The sequence below is a fragment of the Ochlerotatus camptorhynchus genome, unplaced genomic scaffold, assembly GCF_037179485.1.
Source record: "Ochlerotatus camptorhynchus isolate MF236.1 unplaced genomic scaffold, CSIRO-AGI_Acam_v1.1 ptg000150l, whole genome shotgun sequence".
Lineage (NCBI taxonomy): Eukaryota > Metazoa > Arthropoda > Insecta > Diptera > Culicidae > Ochlerotatus > Ochlerotatus camptorhynchus.
The window spans coordinates 1,197,012-1,217,015 of record NW_027040640.1 but is presented as its reverse complement, the minus strand read 5'-3'; the positions used below and the strand labels follow the sequence as shown (position 1 = coordinate 1,217,015).

At 39.1% G+C, this 20,004-nt stretch overlaps 3 protein-coding genes across 3 annotated transcripts in view; 2 read left to right on the top strand and 1 right to left on the bottom strand.

The window, feature by feature from the left end:
* Positions 1–6,975: 6,975 nt before the first annotated feature.
* Positions 6,976–8,258, top strand: LOC135701120 (ubiquitin carboxyl-terminal hydrolase-like). Its single transcript, XM_065221822.1, has 3 exons — positions 6,976–7,218; positions 7,294–7,434; positions 7,496–8,258. The coding sequence occupies exons 1-3, from the start codon at positions 7,183–7,185 to the stop codon at positions 8,003–8,005; spliced, it is 687 nt and encodes a 228-aa protein (XP_065077894.1). The 5' UTR covers positions 6,976–7,182; the 3' UTR covers positions 8,006–8,258.
* A 31-nt stretch (positions 8,259–8,289) lies between these two features.
* LOC135701119 (glucose dehydrogenase [FAD, quinone]-like) lies at positions 8,290–10,100 on the bottom strand. The gene has a single exon (XM_065221820.1). The coding sequence runs from the start codon at positions 10,017–10,019 to the stop codon at positions 8,307–8,309; it is 1,713 nt and encodes a 570-aa protein (XP_065077892.1). The 5' UTR covers positions 10,020–10,100; the 3' UTR covers positions 8,290–8,306.
* A 4,270-nt stretch (positions 10,101–14,370) lies between these two features.
* The window catches only part of ifc (delta4-sphingolipid-FADS-like protein ifc), a 33,279-nt gene continuing 27,645 nt past the window's right edge, over positions 14,371–20,004 (top strand). The window contains exon 1 of the mRNA XM_065221855.1: positions 14,371–15,607. Within this exon, the coding sequence (XP_065077927.1) occupies positions 14,617–15,582 (966 nt within the window). The 5' untranslated portion in view covers positions 14,371–14,616 and the 3' untranslated portion in view covers positions 15,583–15,607. The remainder of the gene's footprint in view (positions 15,608–20,004) is intronic.

Here is a 20,004-nt window from a genome sequence, read left to right as displayed (position 1 = left end):
TACTTTGAATTTCATGCTACAACATAGAAAAAACCACATAGGACGTTTTGAAGTTGTTCATTTATCAACTTGTTATTATCAACATAGTTTACCCATTTTTGGGTAAGTTCAGTTTTGACCGATCTGAGTGGATTCTACCCAAATTTGGGTAGTTTTGAAAAAGCGTGCACTACTATCAGATAGAATTACCACAGACAAACAGACATAACTCTCGCAAGTAGTTCATCCAACAAGTAATTAACGGACAATATAAAAGCATAAAAGTATCGTACGCGGATACGAATTTCGTTCATTTAAAACAAAAATGTAAATCAGTGCCAACATTTCAAAGGGGCGTAATTGCTTTTGTAAACAATGGCTTTAGCTGTCGATTTCTCGCAACTGAAAGCTCACCTCTTCAAATTAACAATTCTAGATGGTAGAGGAAACATTCCCCTACTTGGTGGTGTAAATAACTTTCATGAGTGAGCTTTTATTCAAGAGAAATCGAAGGCTAAAGCCATTGTTTACAAATGCAATTACGCCCCTTTGAAATGTTGGCACTGAAATGTTTATACTTTAAACATATGTATTATTCAAAGTAAATTGAAAGCATGTTTAAAACTAAAATATTTATGTTTGAATTAAATTCAAAAGCATGTTTAATTCAACAATACACTGAAGTCTTTTTTTACACGGTTTTTTTTTACGCGGTTTTTTTTTTACACGGTTTTCCACGATTTACACGGTACGTTTTTAACGATTTCTCGACAACGATACAACCTATCGACTTGATTCCAATCACATTATCCGTTTCAAGCTATAGGTAATCGAATGGCATACTTAAAAAAAATCACAATTTTTGGTGTAAATACAGAATTTTTTTAAATATATCTATATGGACCATATCATGCTTTAATTACAAATGGCATCAAAATTCGATTTTTTTAAAACATTTAAGCATGCGAAAAATCAAAATCTCGTAGGTTTTTTTTACACGGTACGTATCCCCCGTGTAAAAAAAGACCTGAGTGTACAGGAACCGAAGATAGATCCGGAAACCAGCTCGACAAAACCGGTGGAACCCCACAGTATCAACTTCACTCCGTCGTTTCTGATGCCGATGATATCATCTTCCTCCACACGTGATTTCGAAAGAACAACGAAAATCCGAAATGAATTTATTGATAGTGTATAGGGATACAATACAACACACAGCTGGTAGGGTAGGAACACAGGTAGTGGACGTTTGCACAAACAGTATGTTTATTTTAAACCACTCCGGGAGCTATTTGACAGCTTCAGTGTAATGTCTATGTACCCCGAAAATTCTGGTTCTCTGGTTCTGTCAAATCGAATAATGATGGAGTAAATTTACAATTGGTCTTATTTTTGATTAACTCTTTTTTTCACGTTTTTGAGTTTTTGTTGTTGTTTCTATTTTGTGTAAAAACATTGATATTTTTTAAATAATCTAATAATTGCCATAGCTTGACGGGATCAGAAAATGTCTGTCAATGTATGTGTGTATGAGAGCGCGTAACACATATTTCTAAAACGTATTTCTCGGCAACCACTCTACCGAATTGAATGCAACAACCACCAAATGAAAGGTAGCATGATTTTATACAATGTTAATAAACAGATTTTTTTATCGATTACTGGTTCCGGTGATTTGGACGGAAAAATATTCGAAAATCACGGAATTCGGGAACTAAGTGGTGTACTCGGTAACCACATAACCGAATTAAACGAAACAACCAGCAAATAACAGGTATTATGATCACATTGAATGCTGTTGAAAAAATTTAGAATCGGTCAACTATTTTTAGAGATATGGGCGGCACAAGTTCCGAAAAACATGTATTTTGGGAACTAAGTCATATTTATCGGTAGCCACTAATGCGAATTGCTCGCAACAACCACCAAACCACCACCATAGCCTCACCTATAGAACATTATTGAACAGATTCAGAATTGGTCAACTGGTGCAGGAAATGTGGTAGGAACATGTTCCGGAGAATGTGAACCATGATACTAAATTTGTCCGGCAAGGAATAAAACCTATCATGTGACAAAACAAATAACTTCAAAATATGATAACCAAATGAATCGTGGCCATTTCGAGCGCCGCGGACCACATTTGTCAGTTTCGGGCATGTCCCAGATGCCCCCGGGGAATTGAATCAAAACTTATCATGCCAAATAATGAATTTTTCAAATTTTCATCAAATCGATTAAATTCCAACCTTATATAAGGATCTATATGAGGAAAACAATGCAACATCAGTAATACGTCTCACTGATAATTTATTCTTGGCTTGAGTTCGACGACCACATGAAGTGAAACAAAAACATATTTTCTGATGTGAAAAAAGTTGTGCCACCAACGATGGCTGACCCCATTGTTTACGTACGGTGGAGACATCTACAATTTGTAAGTGGGTACGTGAAACTAATAGCGAATTCGTTTATTGACTTCTTGTCGCAAGATTTCACCAATACAACGTCGCTAGTGTAGCCGTGTAAAATCGATTTGTTTATTATTTTCAACCACGAAATCAGCTGTCAAAGTGTTTGACTTGACAGCGGTTTGTTTGTTATTTTCAACCAGTAAAACGCTTGTATGAGTGAAACTGCTGACTAATACTAACGGTGGTAGATAACTCTATTATCGGGGTTGGAACCAGTTCCAACCCAGTGCGAAACCGAACTTTTTGTCAGTGTGAACCTCAACCTGAGCTAGGTTTTAAAAACAAACGAGCAAACTGACGTTAGTCAGAAAACAAGCAGACCCAATCTTGATACCCGACCCAGGTTGGAACTGAATAATAAACGAATTCGCTATAAGGTTTTCTGTCTAGATACTCAGGGGTTGTTTTAAACATAAGAAGCATGTTTAAAATAAACATATTTATTTTTGTTCGCATATCTTTCAAACCAAACAAAACCATATACGTTTATTTTCAACACGAATATTTTTAAAATAAACGTAACATTATTTTTATTTTAATCATTGATTTTACATGACTTCAAACACGTAATAGGCTTGAAATCAACACGGCGAATGAGAACGATCCAAATTTGAGTTTAGTTCACTCATAATCGCCAAAAGTGCAGGAACTAAACTCAAATTTGGGTCGTTCTCATTCGCCGCGAACCTAATTATTTTTTGTAGCCAGAACAAACTGAGCTTACGTTTAAATTTACCTCAAATATTTTTGTTTCGACGATAGTTTTTTTCTGTGTGTTTGACTACATGGTGGCGCTGGCTCGGGCGCTGGCAACTTACACCAAGTGTCTAAGTGCGAGTGGCAATTTTCAACAGAAGCGCCAAATTGATCGCAAGTGGAAAATTTATAGAGGAAATCAGGAGTTGCTAGCGCCACGTAACGGCGATGTTCCCACTTATCTTTACACAAGTTTCTGACGGCAGTTGGACGTCTGTTCTCTGTGCCCATATAGGAACGTGGTGCTATGCTGTCAGTATGTGAGATCAAAACTGACAGCTTACGGTAATCCATGGTTCATGCATCGGCTTCGGCTGCGGTTTGCACCGAGGTTTGCTTCATCGGTTTTCGATATTCTCTTTTTTCTGTTTGCCGGTTGTTGTGGGTGTGATTAGCAGAGATGCCAGATCTACGGAAATCTCCGTAGATCTACGGATTTTACAATTTTTTGCGGAAATACGGATCCGTAGGCAAAATCTACGGAATTTGGTACAGTTTCTACGTCTCCCTTCAGAATCGAATTTTACAATCTAGAGTATAATCTGATTCTGAAGGGAAAGAAGCATAAAGTAAAATACACCCTTGCAACTTGTCAACCGTTTTCTTGCTCACTTATCCGCTTTTTGATAGAATTGGCGTTGACGGCGACTCTGTAGCTCTTCTCTCCTATGAAATATCCCGTAAGCAAACGTCAGACTGTGCGTGAAACATGGCGGCCTTCGTACTATCTCTTGAAAATGTTATACAGCAGGCTCTGTCGTACGACACTGTCGCCGAAGGCCGCCACGAATACATGTATTTTAGTTTTTCTCATAATAAGAGCTGCTGATGTTGTGCTTGTATGAATTCTGAAAATAGCAAGCAACGATGTCCTAGTAATAACATTTCTGATCAGAAATGGTTTAATTTACACCAAATTGAGTAATTTGAACGAAATCACACATGTCATATGATAGTTATTTGATAATTTTCTTTTTGCTCGAATGTTGTTCCATAATCCATAAGTCGTCGTACTTGTCCGGTTTTATAAAGGAAACTACGGTTAAAACGTAGCTTTCTTATAAGATTACGACACGACTGTACCGCCGCTACGGGATCACAATTGATCAGATCGCCATAGATGGTCTTGAAACCCTTGCAGTGGATCCTCAAATTGAGCTGCAAACCATTGCCGTGGATAATGAGACAGAATTGCTGCTTGGGCAACAGGAAACGCTCCTTTGGAATGAGGACAAATGCATGGAGATCGCTACCGTGCAAACCAGGGTTCATCTGTCATTAATATAGGGTTACGGTATGTAATGTGGGTCTAGTCCTTTCATTCGGCCTATCACGCAAATAAATAATTAATTAAGGAATATTACACAAAAAATAAGGAAAATATTGATCACTGATGGTTGATAAATGTGTACCACACACAAATCAATTTATATCACAACATTTCAATACATTTTCAGCTCTCGTAAGTAATAAAACTGGTTGAGAATATCACAATGTTCGGAGTTTTTAGCCGCCATGACTTATAAGGTTAAGATGGGAAGGTTGACTGACGATCATCAAATGGCCTGATTATGGCATTTATTGATTGGAATTACCTGATAATACACACTAGACGTAAAACTTACAGTTGCTGTTTGAATATTTTATGTTTATTTTAATTGTTTAACAACGTTTTCACAAGTAAAACATGGACCCAACTTTAGGGACACATTTCTTTTCTATGTTCCTAACTATGGCCCATGAAATTCATTTGACAGCATATAGCAATAAGAGTAACGTCAACAATGTTGTTTTGCATTTGGATGATAAGGAACGAACAGGAAGGGAGATTTTTTCTGCCAAACCTGTATAATGAACATCACAATGTTCTGATTTAGATATTCTGCGGTCAAAAGACGATAAGCGAAATTTTTAATTTTTAATTTTTAAATTGAGTGATTTAATGTAGTTTTCGTAAAATTTTCTCTAAGAAATGTTTTGAGGAATGAAGAGCATTAAGTTAACAGTGATAGTGATAAAAAAAAATACATCAGAAAACGTTACCAAGAGCGTTTTTTTGAGGATCAAACAAGATAGGACGAAGTTGCATCCATAAATAGACCCAATTTGGGGACAATAGACCCATATTACATACATTTCCCTCGTGAGTTATTGTCTTAAAAAAAGTAAGTTTTTCAACTTTTCGTGGTTTCTGATAGCAAACGACATGATAAGCATATCTAAGCATACCATTTAGCAGTAGAATATCGTTTGCAGGTAAATTCATTGATGAGTTATGATTAAAAACGTAATCGATGGCTGCATATTAGACCGAGGTTAGGGACGTATACCCTATGACGAGCACGGCGAGATAGCTTTTCCTACCATTGACGAGTGCACGGATGGATTTGAGTTCACTCACTCGACAAAAAGTGACACAACAGCGGGGCCCTGTTTACTAAAAATGAACACATATATGTTCATTTTTAGTAAACAGGGCCCCGCTGTTGTGTCACTTTTTGTCGAGTGAGTGAACTCAAATTCATCCGTGCACTCGTCAATATGTTTCGGCCATCTACGGAAATTCAAGCCAGAGGTTCGGATGACATATTTCATGATGGCATCCAGTGAAACTCGTCGTCAAGACAGGCGTGTGGCCAAACCACAACATTTGTTGTATATGACAATGAAAGTTCTACGCCTTAGAGTTTCCGAAGGCTTGCAATGTACTTTTAAGTGCACGGGGGCATGCCGCTAACATTACATGTGTCAACCTTGAGGACCGCCTTATTCATGGAGCAGTGCATTGAGCGAAAACTATCCTTCCTCAAATCAATACCGGATTCAGTACAGTAGGGGAAACGCTCCTACAGTTGCGGTACGTTAGAAGCGTTAGGTTCCTATAGTTGTGCATCAGAGCATGCAGAGACTCAATACACAACTATAGGAACCTAACGATTCTATTGTACCGCAACTATAGGAGCGTTTACCCTATTGGCAACAAAGGAAGATAAATTTGATCATCATGATGTGACAATTGGGAAAACCTACGATGTTCCTCACACTTAGTGCAAATGAGATGATGAGGCCTCATTTATTGAATCTCCTACATCGATTGTCAGAAGGACACAATGGCAATGACTTAACATATCCTATCCAGGAATTGACTGCACTACAAAGAGTAACTCTGGTCAATGATGATCCAGTCTCGTGGTGTGTGTAATTCAACAAGCTGGTTGACACGATTGAATTTCAGCACCGTGGAAGTCCTCATGCGCACATCTTGCTATGGCTGAACAAGGATTCCCGCGAAGCAATCAGTCAAAGTATGCCAAAAACTACAGGTGCAACAGTATCATGGAATTCATGTCTGTACTACCATCGGCCATTTTCAGGGCCACAAAGATTTTCAAAAGAGTTAAATATCAAAAGCTTCTTTTCAGGGCAATCATAGTCATACTAAAGAGTATAAACAGAGAGAATCCCGCTCAAATTCCTATTCCTACACAAAACACAAGTCCTGCTGCAGTTAACAAATAACATTTATTATATAAGACCACGTAGTCCGACGTCACCATTGCGTACAACCCCAGAGGGATGTCCCTAGTAGTTTTTCAAAAAATTCTTTCATCGTTCTATCACTTAACGTAAAATATCACATTAGAACTAAAAAAAAAACTATCACCTTCGACCAAAAACAAATCCGTAGAAATCCGTAGATTCGAATAAGTCTACGGAATTGCATACAAAAAATCTGGCATCTCTGGTGATTAGTAACTTTTCCAGTTTTATCCTCTATTGAACAAAGAATCCCTACAGCGCCAGCGTTTTTCTTTTACTAGCTTTTACTCATCGTTCTGGCATTAAATTAGGTTAGAGCGGAAAAATTAAATTAAATTCACTACATACACACACACCTCAGTTCCTACAAGCGAATTCGCGAAAAATTCTATAATCAGTCGCTGAGAAGTGTGAAACAATCATCGCATCGATCATGACCACTTGGCTGCCATTGGAATCCAATCCGGAGGTGAGTAGCCCCTATTTTCACGACGGAATTAATAATCCATGTGAAGAGACAATAATCGATTGTGTACCTTTAAAGGTGTTGAACAAATACCTCGGAAAACTTGGCGTTTCGCCGCTGTGGAATATCGTCGATATATACGGTATGGACGATGAGTTGCTGGCTTTTGTACCAAGTCCGCTCAAGTCGTTGATTTTCTTATTTCCCTGCTCAGATGCCGTAAGTAATGCTCTGGGGAGTTGCTTTTGATTTTGTTGAAATACATGAGCTTTTTTTCTAGTATGAGGAGTTCCGCGCCAAGGAGGATGCCGAGCTGAAAGCGAAAAACATCGAGCACCCCAAGAGCCTGTTCTATATGCGCCAGTATGTGCACAATGCCTGCGGAACGATTGCCTTGGCTCATGCCTTGTTGAACAATTCGGACATTGAACTGGAGGAAGGTAGCGTGATCAAGAAGTACTTTGATGCTGGCAAGAATATGACTCCGGAAGAGCGCGGCAAGCTGCTGGAAAACGATACCGGTTTTATCGAGACGCACGAAAGCATTGCCAACGAGGGTCAAACGGCGGCGCCGGATATCAACGAGAAAGTCTACCATCATTTCATTGCATTCGTTCATCACGAAGGCAAACTATACGAACTGGACGGACGGAAGAATTTCCCCGTCGAGCATGGCGAAACTACGCCGGAAAATCTGCTGAAGGATGCGATCGCAGTTTGTAAGCAGTACATTGCCCGTGATCCGAATGAAGTACGCTTCACTCTGCTGGGCCTGGTTCCAACGCAGTAGATGATTGTGTGTTCCTAACTTGGAAATCTAATACCATGGAAGTCTGTGCTTGCTAGCTCGTATGATACGGCCATTTATCGAACGAAAAGGATCTCGGAGACACTGGAAGAAGGTAATTGCTTTAGAATACTGGTTCTCGAAGGACTGGAGTATTTTTGGATTGAATTGTTGCTTTTGTAAGTCAACGTTTTAAGGATTGAAATCCGCTTTTTTGGTGTGAAAGCTTTACGCACGAATAAATTTGAATTCTGGCATGTGAAAACAAAGATTTGTTTTAGAGAACGTCCAACTATATTTACATTTATTTAACTGAGAATCTCACTCTAAGGAAGTACTTGGCTAGGGCGATGATAACCGAATTGGGGTTACCACTCGGTAAATTTGGCATTATCGATCCATCAACGACGTACAGGTTGTCCAGCTGATGAACCTTGAAGTCTTTGTTTGACACAACAGCGTGCGGATCGCTTTCAGGGCCCATGCGACACGTTCCCACCGGATGATAGAGCGTCAACGTTAGCGCTCGAATGTAGCACTCCCAGTAGGAGTCGCTTCCGAATGGGTGCTGCTCGCATCCCGGGAAGAGTTTTGGATTGAGCTCCGCTCCCAGCGCTCTCATCGCTGGTTGATCCAAAATTTGCTGCAGTATTTTGAGCCCTGTAATAAGGGTCTGAATGTCCTCTTGCTCTTGTAGGTAATTGGGTTGAATTAAGGGACTGGAATGTGGATTTGAGTCACGCAGCCGAATGAATCCCTTGCTCTTGGGATGCAAAAGAATCGGTAGAATAGTGACTGATTGTTGACCTCGTTCTACCAAAGGCCGAAAGTATAGGTTCCAAATATCTTCCCGGAGGTTGATCAAATCATGCAGATGGTGGCCTGTATCGATGGTTATTCCTACCGGGAGGACCATAAACCCAAGTGAGTGAGTAAAATTCGAATCGAAACTAACGAATCCAAGACATTCACAGCCTCCGAAGGCTAGCGAAGAGTTTCGTCCATCAGCAAACAAGTATCTTCCGACATTCATTGGATTCACAAGATTCCATGCTCGCAGAGGAAGTTGGTTTGAAAGTAGAACCAAATCCATTCCGGTTGTAACATGATCCTGCAAATTTTCTCCCACTTTCAAATCCACTACTTGATCTACACCCTTCTCTTCCAAATGTTCTGAAGGTCCAACACCACTATGCAGAAGAATCTTGGCACTTCCAATCGTTCCAGCTGCCAGAATAATTCCCTTGGAAGCCATCACGTGTAAATCTTTGCCATTTTTCCGCATATCTATACCCATCGCTTGTCGACCCTCAATGGTGACCTTCGTCACAAGAGCATTCAAAATCAACTCGTGCCCCTCCCGAGATTGCTTCCAATAACGATGGCTCATCGTCCATCGCCTCCCGCCGCTCATGCTCACATTTGGCCTGTAAAACAACTCCTCCTCTAGCCCAGCTTCTCCAGCTGCCTTGATAAACGCTCCGCCAAGATCGGTTCCAAAACTCAACTCGTCGACATCCGTTCCGCATTCAAACCCCTCCATAAATGCATCCAGGTCACCATCTCCATCAAACCACTCACGGAAATCTCCCCTCTGAGCCCTGTAATACACCATATTGTTGAACATGTCTGTTCCTCCGAACACCCGCCCCATGGGCCAGTTGCTTTTCCGATCGTTCAAACCCATGCAGGCAGCGTCCTGCGATTCCGTCTGATAACGCCAATCATAGTTCGTACCCTGTAGTAGTGGTTGCAGCAGCGGAATATCCATCAATCCCGATCGCATGGAACCTGCCTCCAAAATCAGTACATCCGTGGAAGGTATACCGGAAGCGATAGTGGAACTAGCCGTGCCGGATCCCACTATGATGAACTCGTAACGTTGCTTCGATGGGAACCGTGTCGAATGGTACCACTCGTAGAAACAGTAAGATCCATTCAGTATACCGCACAGAAGGGCGGTGCCCAGCAAGTAAAATATATAGGTGAAAAGGGTGGATAGTTTGACGAATAACATGGTTCTATCGTGGTTCTGACTAGAAATGCACAGTGTTTACGATCACGGCTCGCTCAAACGGACCACGAAAAAGTGGGCGGACTATTTAACCGTTTTTGTTTTGAGTCTAATTTTCTACAAAAGTTTATGAATGAACGCGAAGCTTTCAGGAGACTTTTCGGTTGTTTTCAGGTACCAAAGTATTAAATATATTCAGGTACAATCACGGAACACACTTATTGGAAGCTATGTAAAAAAGAAGTAAAGCCATTCTGAGGCTGTGTTCCGAATAGAAATACTCAGAGGGAGAGATAGGCGGAGAAAACAAAATACAATTCGGCAGCAGGGATTTTTTCCTAAATTATCTTGCAACCCTTGCTAGAAGCTAGCATTTCAAATGACTTGTATTTTTGATTCGATTTAGGTGCAAAATAATAATTGATTGCATCGCAATATTTTGCACATTTCTTGGTGCCATTCGTTAACCGGCGAAGATCAATTAAAAATACATTTTGATTCCAAATACTAGTTGAATTTGAGAAGCACACAAAACATAAACGTGATTGAATTTCTGTTCGATTGCAATACTCTCAAATTTATTCTAGTAAGAATAAGCAAATTTTTAATGGGAATGTTCGATTGTCTCAGATTTTGACAGTTCATTTAGCTCAAAACATTCTCTCCACCCATCTCTCCCTCTGAGTATAGAGATCTCCAGATGCACAAAAGTGTGCGTGAGACCACGTGCTACCTTTTTAAGTAGTTGTGATATCGCGATACCTTTTTTGTTCTTCTTTTTCTTCATTTTATATATGGATGTTGGACTTTAGTGTTCGTGAGATTGCGCTTAGAGATCTCTATTTCTAGTTCCGAACATATTGTTTCAGTACCAACAAAAGGGCGAAACTGCCAAATGTAAACAAACTTTTGTTTTTGTTTATAGAAATGGACAGCAAGTGAACAATTTCATAACATTTAAAAAAAAACATATTTTGTCACCCATGTAACATCAACAAAAAAACGTAACTGATTTTTTGTAGTTTACTAGAGTGAAGATAATTTCGCCCCTCAGTTTGTTCGCAAACAGGTTTGAATTCCCTAATAAACAAATACCTTAAACGAACTGTATCCCGGATGGGTAAACTATCCCACAAATGGTTTGGATGATACCTCAAACACGTCGTTAAGCTCTCTTTTATGGTTATTTTTATTAGGGTTGTGGCCTAATTGTTGTTTTCCGTATTTTTTGTCATTTTAGTGTTTTTTTTTATGTATAACATAGTCACGTAGCCATAGTGTTTACAGCGGTGGAAAAAATCTCCCAGAGTACTGCATCTATGCATTTCTATAGTTGTAGTTGCTAAAATACATTATTCTAAAATGAATATTACGAGATTTCCCACAACTCAAATCACCTTAAGATTGGAAACCCCAGGACCCAATTCGGTTATGTTGTCTTCGCGGTTCCAAAATTAAAAATCATGAATCTTGTCCATCAATCGTCACAAACGGAAAACCAGCAGCCACTGGGTCAATTCACTGGTATCGACGTACAACAGGATCAGCTGATTTTTTTATGGATGAAACAAACATAAAACCAACGCAATCATCATAATTTATTTGATCCTTTCTACACGAAACGAAAACCAATTATTTTATTTATGTGTTTCACTTATACATTTTTGCCAAAACATCAGCCTTATACCAACAATCAATACGAAACTAATGATTTTAAATTGGCTCGCTACTTGACTAGCCTATTGGTCCCAAGCAAATTGACTAACGTACCCCCTTCTAGTATAAATTCCAGTACTTTGTTTTGATTCGCTATGAAAATTTGACAGATAAAATGAGGGGTTAGGGGATTTTTCGAGGGGTGAATCGATTAGATTGGGACCGAAGAGAGTACCAGAGCTGAGCCAACAAGTTGAGCACGTTTCTTCGGGACCTTCCACCAGATGGGTTTTTTTTTTGTTTTGATTTGAACAAAGTTGATTTTGTGTGCAATGATCTTTGACAGTGTGCATAGAGTGTATCATTTTGTCATTTTTTTTGTGCATTTTTGCAGTTTTGAGCAGAGTGAAAGAGATAGAACCAAAATATTCTAGTACATTTAGTGCTGCCACATTGCAGTAGTAGCACAAACGAAGTGACAGACGGAGCGGCTCGAAAACTTTGGTGACTAACCTGCTATTGCAATTTTTCAGTGTACCACATGGCAACACCACTACTACTAGATCGTACCACATGGCAACACTACTACTGGATTGTACTAGCATTTTCATCAAATGTATTAGAATGTTTTGGTTCTATCTCTTTCACTCTACTCAAAACTGAAATGCATACAAAAAATGACAAAATAATACACTCTTTGCACACTGTCAAAGAATCATTGTACACAAAATCAACTTTGTTCAAATCAAAACAAAAAAACTAACCCATCTGGTGGATGATGGCACAAGGTTCCAAGAAAATTCTATTACAGTGAACCACATTATTTTAATGGATTTCTTCGCCAGTTAGTCGTCTGTCACTTCGTTTGTGGTAGTAGCAACAATCAATACGAAACTAACGATTTTAAATTGGCTCACCACTTTAGTAGCCTATTGGTCCCAAGCAAACGATTAACGTACCCTATTCTAGTTGAAATTCTATTACTACACTATGTTTGTTTTGATTCGCTATGAAAGTTTGACAGATAACATCAGGGGTGTGTGGATTCATGCAGAACATGCAGGGGTGAGTGAAATAGCTTGGGACTGCTTGGGACCGTTGTTCTGGTACTGAGTGAGCCAAAAATAATAATGATTTTCTTCGGGACCCAGTGGTCTTAGAGTTACCTCTATGGTAGTAGCAACCGGTGAAAACTAACGATTTCAAATTGGCTCACTACTTGACTAGCCTATTGGTCCCAAGCAAATCGATTAACGTACTCCATTCTAGTTGAAATTCTAGTACTACACAATGTTTGTTTTGATTCAATATGAAATTTTGACAAATAAAATGAGGGGTTCGTGGATTTTCCAATGTTTCGAGGGGCGCATCGATTAGCTTGGAACCGAAGATAGTACACGGATAGAAATCTCCTTATACCTTTTGGAAAATTTCTATTGCTGATTATTCATAAACTGTATAAGTCAACTTATAAGCAGACGCCTTGCAAAAAGTTAATGAAGATGATGTGTCAAATGTAATGTATAAGCGGTCACACATATCAGGCATAACATTTGATAACGGCACAAAAGCATTTGTAAACAAACTTTCTAAGGCCCTTTACACGCCAACCAAAGTACGCCTACGCAAACCAACAACATCATCGGATAGGGGCAACTATCACCTTTCCGAAAGTGGTATTGGTTTGCGTGAGCGTACTTTGGTTTGCGTGTAAAGGGCCTTAGAAAGTTTGTTTACAAATGCTTTTGTGCCGTTATCAAATGTTATGCCTGATATCTTTTATGCATTCTTATAGGACCTATGGACCAACAATCAATACGAAACTAACGATTTTAAATTGGCTAACTACTTGACTAGCCTATTGGTCCCAAACAAACGATTAAAAATTAGGCACTGTCAGTGGAGCCAAATTGACAGTTTGTCAAATAAAAGGTACAAAAACAAAAGGACATTTGATTACGATAAAGGGCAAAATCTAATGTTGAGGATTTTTAAGACTTAAAACACAAAATAAACATAGAAACTACTATGAACTGATTAACAAGGGTCAACTCAAGCTGAACGGTGCAAATAATAGACCTGCACTGCTTACTGATTTGAAATAAATCCATTTGTTCGCTTCGAAAACTTTGACAGCGTTTTTCACAGTTCGACATCATTGTTAGTTTCGCCCTTTTGAAATGTTGATGCCAGTTTCTCTAAATTGACACAAATCAGTGTCAACATTTCAAAGGGGCGTAATTGCTTTTGTAAACAATGACTTTAGTCGTCAATTTCTCGCGAATGATATCTTACCTCTCCAAAATTACAATGCTAGCTGGTAGAGGAAACATTCCTCTACCTGGTGGTGTTATTATTTTTCATGAGTGAGCTTTTATTTGCAAGAAATCTATGGCTAAAGCCATTGTTTACAAATGCAATTACGCCCCTTTGAAATGTTGGCACTGAAATGTTACATACGACCCAATCAAAATGGACTCCAGCTTGATTCATGGCACTGTCACAACTCACAACACACAATCGTAACGGTGGTATTTGCACTTTCATTACCGTTTATTTGGACTCGCTGCCCGTAGCGGATCATAGTGGTATTTGTGCAGCTTCAAGTTCAGTGGTTATCGCGTCGCTATTCTATGCATTTGCTTCGGGTTTCTTCAGTTTCCCAGCTGAAATTCGAGACGTCGACGTCCGCTGCATTGGTGGTAGTAGTCTCGCAGCGTTTGTGCCGTCCGGCAAGTTGCTAATCATTTTTATTTTTTCGTTTTTTCGGGTGAAAAGCTGCTGTTGGATTTGGATTGGTGGTCGGTATCATCGATACTGCAGCCGGGGCGGTGTACTTTTACTTTTGAGCGTCTTCACTTTTCTACGTGAAGCCAGTGTTGTGAAATTCGGATTTTTTTTTTCATTTTGGGAATATTTCCCAAGCAATCAAGAAGTGACCACAATGGGCCAGCACGTGTCCAGAACGGATTTCGAGTGGTGTTACACCGAGGAACCGCACGCCAGCCGAAGGAAGATTATCCTGCAAAAGTATCCGCAGATCAAGAAGTTTTTCGGTTATGATCCGCGGTTCAAGTTTGTTGCTGGTGCCATGGTGCTAACGCAGTTTGCGATGTTGTTCATAATGAAGGACCAATCGTGGAAGATGATTTTCCTGGTGGCATATTTCTTTGGAGGGGTGATTAATCATTCGCTAGAGCTCGCCTGTCACGAGATTGCTCACAATCTGGCGTTTGGACATGCAAGGCCGATGGCAAACCGGCTGTTTGGATTTTTCTGCAACCTCCCGATCGGATTGCCCATGTCGGTGAGCTTCAAGAAATATCATTTGGAACATCACCGGTACCAGGGGGACGAAACAATCGATACGGATTTGCCGACTCTTCTGGAAGCGAAACTATTTTGCAACACGTTCGGGAAGTTTCTTTGGGTGTGCATGCAGCCACTGTTCTACATATTCCGACCGCTGATTGTTAACCCGAAGCCAGTGGAGAAACTGGAGGTTGTAAATGCCATCATCCAGCTTACATTCAATACGATTGTGGTGTATTTCTTCGGCTGGAAGGTGATGATTTATCTAGTGGCGGGATCCCTGATGGCGATGGGCATGCATCCGGTTGCGGGCCATTTCATATCCGAACACTACATGTTTGCGAAGGGATTCGAAACCTACTCCTACTACGGACCGCTGAATTGGATTACATTCAACGTTGGCTATCACAATGAACATCACGACTTTCCGGCCGTTCCCGGTCGGTACCTTCCGGAAGTGAAGCGAATCGCACCGGAATTCTACGATACCATCCCGCAGCACAAATCGTGGAGCAAAGTGCTGTATGATTTCATCACCGATCCGGCCATAGGACCATACGCACGAATCAAGAGGAAGGCGAAGGGACTGGACTCCTAAGTAGCATCCCCAAAATAGTAACGAGGTAAGTCGGTAGTGATAAGCTAATTATCGTAAAATCAAATCCGCAATTTTGATTCACCCCGTAATTTATTGCGATACTCAGTCAATTAAAGCTGTTGGAAGTAAGTCCCGTCAAGAAAGATAACGTTTTGCAGCGAAAAGTGATAACGGGATGTTAGCTTGTCTGCTCGTCATCATTCTCCTCCTTCGGACGCTGATTATTGGGCTGTCCATGTGTTATCTATCATGTGGTTTAATATTTGGACAAGAAACCCGGTTGACAGTGTGGGTGCGCTGAGTGTTTGTATTACCCGCCGTATCGTACCGTCAAGGGTAGTGGTTTTCAACTGGTGGGGAATTATTCTCCCCCAGGGGGGAATTTGACCATCCTCGGGGGGAATAATGCTTGAAAAAATATAACATGTTACTTTAAGTTTTTAGTAGGAAATGTTATTAGTTGCAAATCTTGTAAATCTTCAACAGTCTTCTTTCTTTTCACGCGCGCATTTCACGAGAGCAAATCAAATTCTTTCCTGTATCTTAGCTAGAGTCGCCTTCTTGGACTTAGTCCTTGTTAATATTGGGGAATTACCTTTGCGTCAAGTTTTTCTGTGCGGATCAGCAATTTTCTGTAATGTTGTAAATGAAAACGAACACTCAATCACAGCTCCAAAGATTAAAATACTAACTGAAATGGTTCAGGTATTTCTCGTTGACCTTTAATTTTAATTTACAAAAATTGTGCTTTTTACATAGCTCATCGTAAACGTATGAACCTTTGAAAATGCGTAAACTTCATTACATTTCAATGGACTCTAGTATTTTTAAGACAGTGTATGTAAATATGTATTGTAACGTAAGTTGGTCTAATTTGTCTTGTATGTGACTATGTTTTTTGTTGGAAGGGGAACAGTGGTAAATAGAGGGTCATGGAACAAAAATGGTTGAAAAACACTGGTTTCATTTAAGCATATAAAATAAACGAATTGAAAAAAAAAACACTTGTCTATAGTGTCTACGAGCTACGGCTTTAATTGGCTGGCGAGTTTGGTTATCATTTTGCATGCTTTTTTTTTCCTGGAACTGTCGTTTCACGCCAAGCGTGCATGTACACCACTCAAATGTTGTCTATTTGAATGAGTTTAGAGATGATGGTATCTGCACCTCCACTAGCTTATGATTGTTACTCACGGAAGATAGTACAGTATGAGTCACTTTTAATAGTACATACTCTGTCATTCTGGGTTTGTTGATGACTAGTAGTAGTTAGGGTAAGGTGGGACAGGATGGGTTAGTTAGTATATTTATGAATTTATTTGCTTGTCAATATCAACAGGTTCAATGCAACTCCACTGATATTTTGCTAATTCATATTTATTTCATATTATTCAATCTCAAGAAAATGTCTAGGCTTTCAAAGAGTTCCCTTCAGGATGTCCTGGAATCAGGGTAATACGAGTAATGTGATTTTTGTGATAGTTATATAAATGCTGAACGATGGACTTCCTTCTTCGAATAATTTCAAAGTAGCAAAATTTCTTATGGTTGTAACATTTCAGAAAAAAAATGGCAGCAAATTTTATGTAAACTCTAAATGACAGGACATCATCAACATTTCAAAAGAACGGCATTGCTTTTGTAAACAATGGCTTTAACTACCGATTCCTCGCAAACAAAAGCTCTCATATGCAAACTAACAACATCAGACAGATGAATGTTTCTTCTACCGGATGTTATACCGTGGAAGCACCATACTTGACGCAGTTAAGACAATTTCAAATTCAAACATGTTCTAAAAAATGAGAGTCTTACCAATTCAATCAATATTTTACACAGTAATAGTTCAGTAAATACAGAATGTAGGAAAAATAAATAAAACGTAAATATCTGTTAATTTCTTGATGTTATAATAAATTTCTGTTTGGTACTTTGGGTTCCTAACTTGACGCATAGAATCTGTAATGTGCCTTATTTGACGCAAGGTGTTCTTTATTTGACGCACTTAAAAAAATAGCTTAATTTCAACAAAAAACAAGTGTTTATTGAATGGTTGATGAAATATGGTAAATATACAAATCATTAAAGATCAAACAATCAATTTCATCTTCTTTGGAGCAGATTTAGGTTTATTTTCAAGACGTTTTGCTGCGGCCAATTTCTTCGCTTCTCCACGCAGAAAAATTTATCGTTGAAACAAAAATATTTCAGGTAAATTTAAACGTAAACTCAGTTTGTTCTGGCCACAAAAATAAACAAGGTTTATTTCAAACGTATTCCATGTTTGAAGTCATGTGATATTAATGTTTAAAACAAAAATAATGTTACGTTTATTTTAAAAATATTCGTGTTGAAAATAAACGTGAATATTTTTGTTTGGTTTGACAAGTATGTGAACAAAAATAAATATGTTTATTTTAAACATGCTTCTTATGTTTGAAAGAAACATACTTAATTTTAAATTATATTAGCAGCATAAAGCAAAAAAATGGATTGCAAAGAGATGAAAAAACGATCTGCAGACAAGGCATCTAAACTCCTGCTCTTTTTCGGGTGCGATTAAGGGTAAGCTGTGGATGTTGGGTCCTGGTCCGAGATGCGGGGACCCGTCGGGGTGAGTGTCCGGAAGTTTCAGTTCAGTAAAACCAGTGAAACTTTGTGATATCAGCGTCGTTTTGTCGTTTCTAACGCTGGTCCTCATGCCGGCCTCTTTCTACGTTTGGTGTTTAAGGAGGGGGGGCTGGAGGATCCGGAATAGATTCAAAATCTATTTCGGATTTTCGTTTTTCTTTCGACGTCAGTTGTGGAGGAGGATGATACAGGATCGGCATCAGAAACGACAGAGTGACGTCGATACCGCTGGGGTTCCTCCGGTTTTATCGAGCCGGAACTTTGTTAAGACACTTACCTAGGTGGGTTTCCGAATCCATGACTTCGGTTTTGTTGCGGGCCGTTTTCAGTTGATTGGGGCATTTTTTTTCCGAATGTAAACAAGAAGGAAAAAAAGGCAGGGCACGCTAAAAATCGTTTACCCAAATTCTATATTGTTGAAATAAACATGCTTTTGACTTTAATTCAAACATATATATTTTTGATGCAAACATGTTTTTAATTTATTTTGAATTATTCATATGTTTATAGAATGAACATTTATATTTTTGATTTAAATGAACAAAATTTGGTTCCGTGTCTGGCTGCCTTTTTCTCCGCTCGAATTTGTTCTTCCTTCTGTTTGTCTGCTTCCATCCTTTCAAACCACGCTCTATACTCGTCGCTTGTAGCGACAGCAGGAGGATTAGCTCGTCTACGTGAAGCTTTCGGCATCTTGGGCTCCATGTTTCACATAGAAAATAATAAGGGCCACTGTGAGCCTAAATTGACGCAAAACATTTTCGTTAAATAATGTGCTCTAAACATACTATATATTGCTGAATCAGCTGTTAAACGTTAAAAATACTTACAGTTTAATAGTTAGTAACGTATTATTACACAAAAACTGATTTTCTGCGTGAAAACTAACAATAAACATTAAACTTGCTCCTTAGCGTTGTTGCTAGATGAGAAAAAAATGACGCATTTGACAGATGGCTTTTTCGTTTTGATTTTGATTGCTCTTATTAGCAATAAACAAAGTATGTTTTTTGTTATGAATGGGTGGCATGAGTGTAAACAAAGGACAGAAAATTACAATTTCGGTGCAATTCAAACCGAAACAGGAGTTATGATCGAATTGATTGGAAAGTGCGTCAAGTTTGGACCCGCGTCAAATATGGTGCTTCCACGGTAGTTTGTTTGCGAAATAAAAAGCAATTAGTCGCGGGAAATCGGCGTATGAAGTGATTGTTTGCATGATTGTTGGGTGGGGGGGGGGGGGGGGGGGTGGGGATCAGCCTAAGGGAATCAAAGGATTTGTTGACTGGACGAGGGTTCGTGGATTTGCCAGTCCCATGTCACGTGATTACAGATTGCCATCTTGTCGTTTTGTCTTCCAAAGGTCTTCAATGAAGCTGATTCACCCTGCTGCAACAAACCATCAGGCAGATCTTTACAGCCGGTAAAGTATCTGCATACATTGGTAATCCTTGCACTGATGGTGGGCTCCATTCACATCACATCACATATATGATTCGAACAAAAAATTCTTCTGTGTACACTCAGTTAGAGAGTTATACTTCTAACTTAAAGTTTCATGATATGAAAAATTACTTGAGATTAGAATAAAAATTCTTTTCTATCAATTTGTCCTTAAGTTAAGGCTCAGCATTCGCAATAGAGTCATCATTAATTAAATATTTTACCATTTGAATAATAAAAAAGGATTATGAACAAACAATTAGATTGCGATTGGTGAAACATTATAGAGCTACAGTGTAGCTTTAATTTTTCCAGATCATAGGGATTACATTTTTGTTACCATCTGGA

What these genes read in the sequence shown, in the direction of transcription:
- LOC135701119 (XM_065221820.1), bottom strand. Translation starts at nt 10,019, where the DNA reads ATGTTATTCGTCAAACTATCCACCCTTTTCACCTATATATTTTACTTG.
- LOC135701120 (XM_065221822.1), top strand. Translation starts at nt 7,183, where the DNA reads ATGACCACTTGGCTGCCATTGGAATCCAATCCGGAG. An exon ending in CATTGGAATCCAATCCGGAG is followed by an intron (nt 7,219 to 7,293) that starts GTGAGTAGCCCC and finishes GTACCTTTAAAG; the next exon opens with GTGTTGAACAAATACCTCGG. An exon ending in TATTTCCCTGCTCAGATGCC is followed by an intron (nt 7,435 to 7,495) that starts GTAAGTAATGCT and finishes CTTTTTTTCTAG; the next exon opens with TATGAGGAGTTCCGCGCCAA.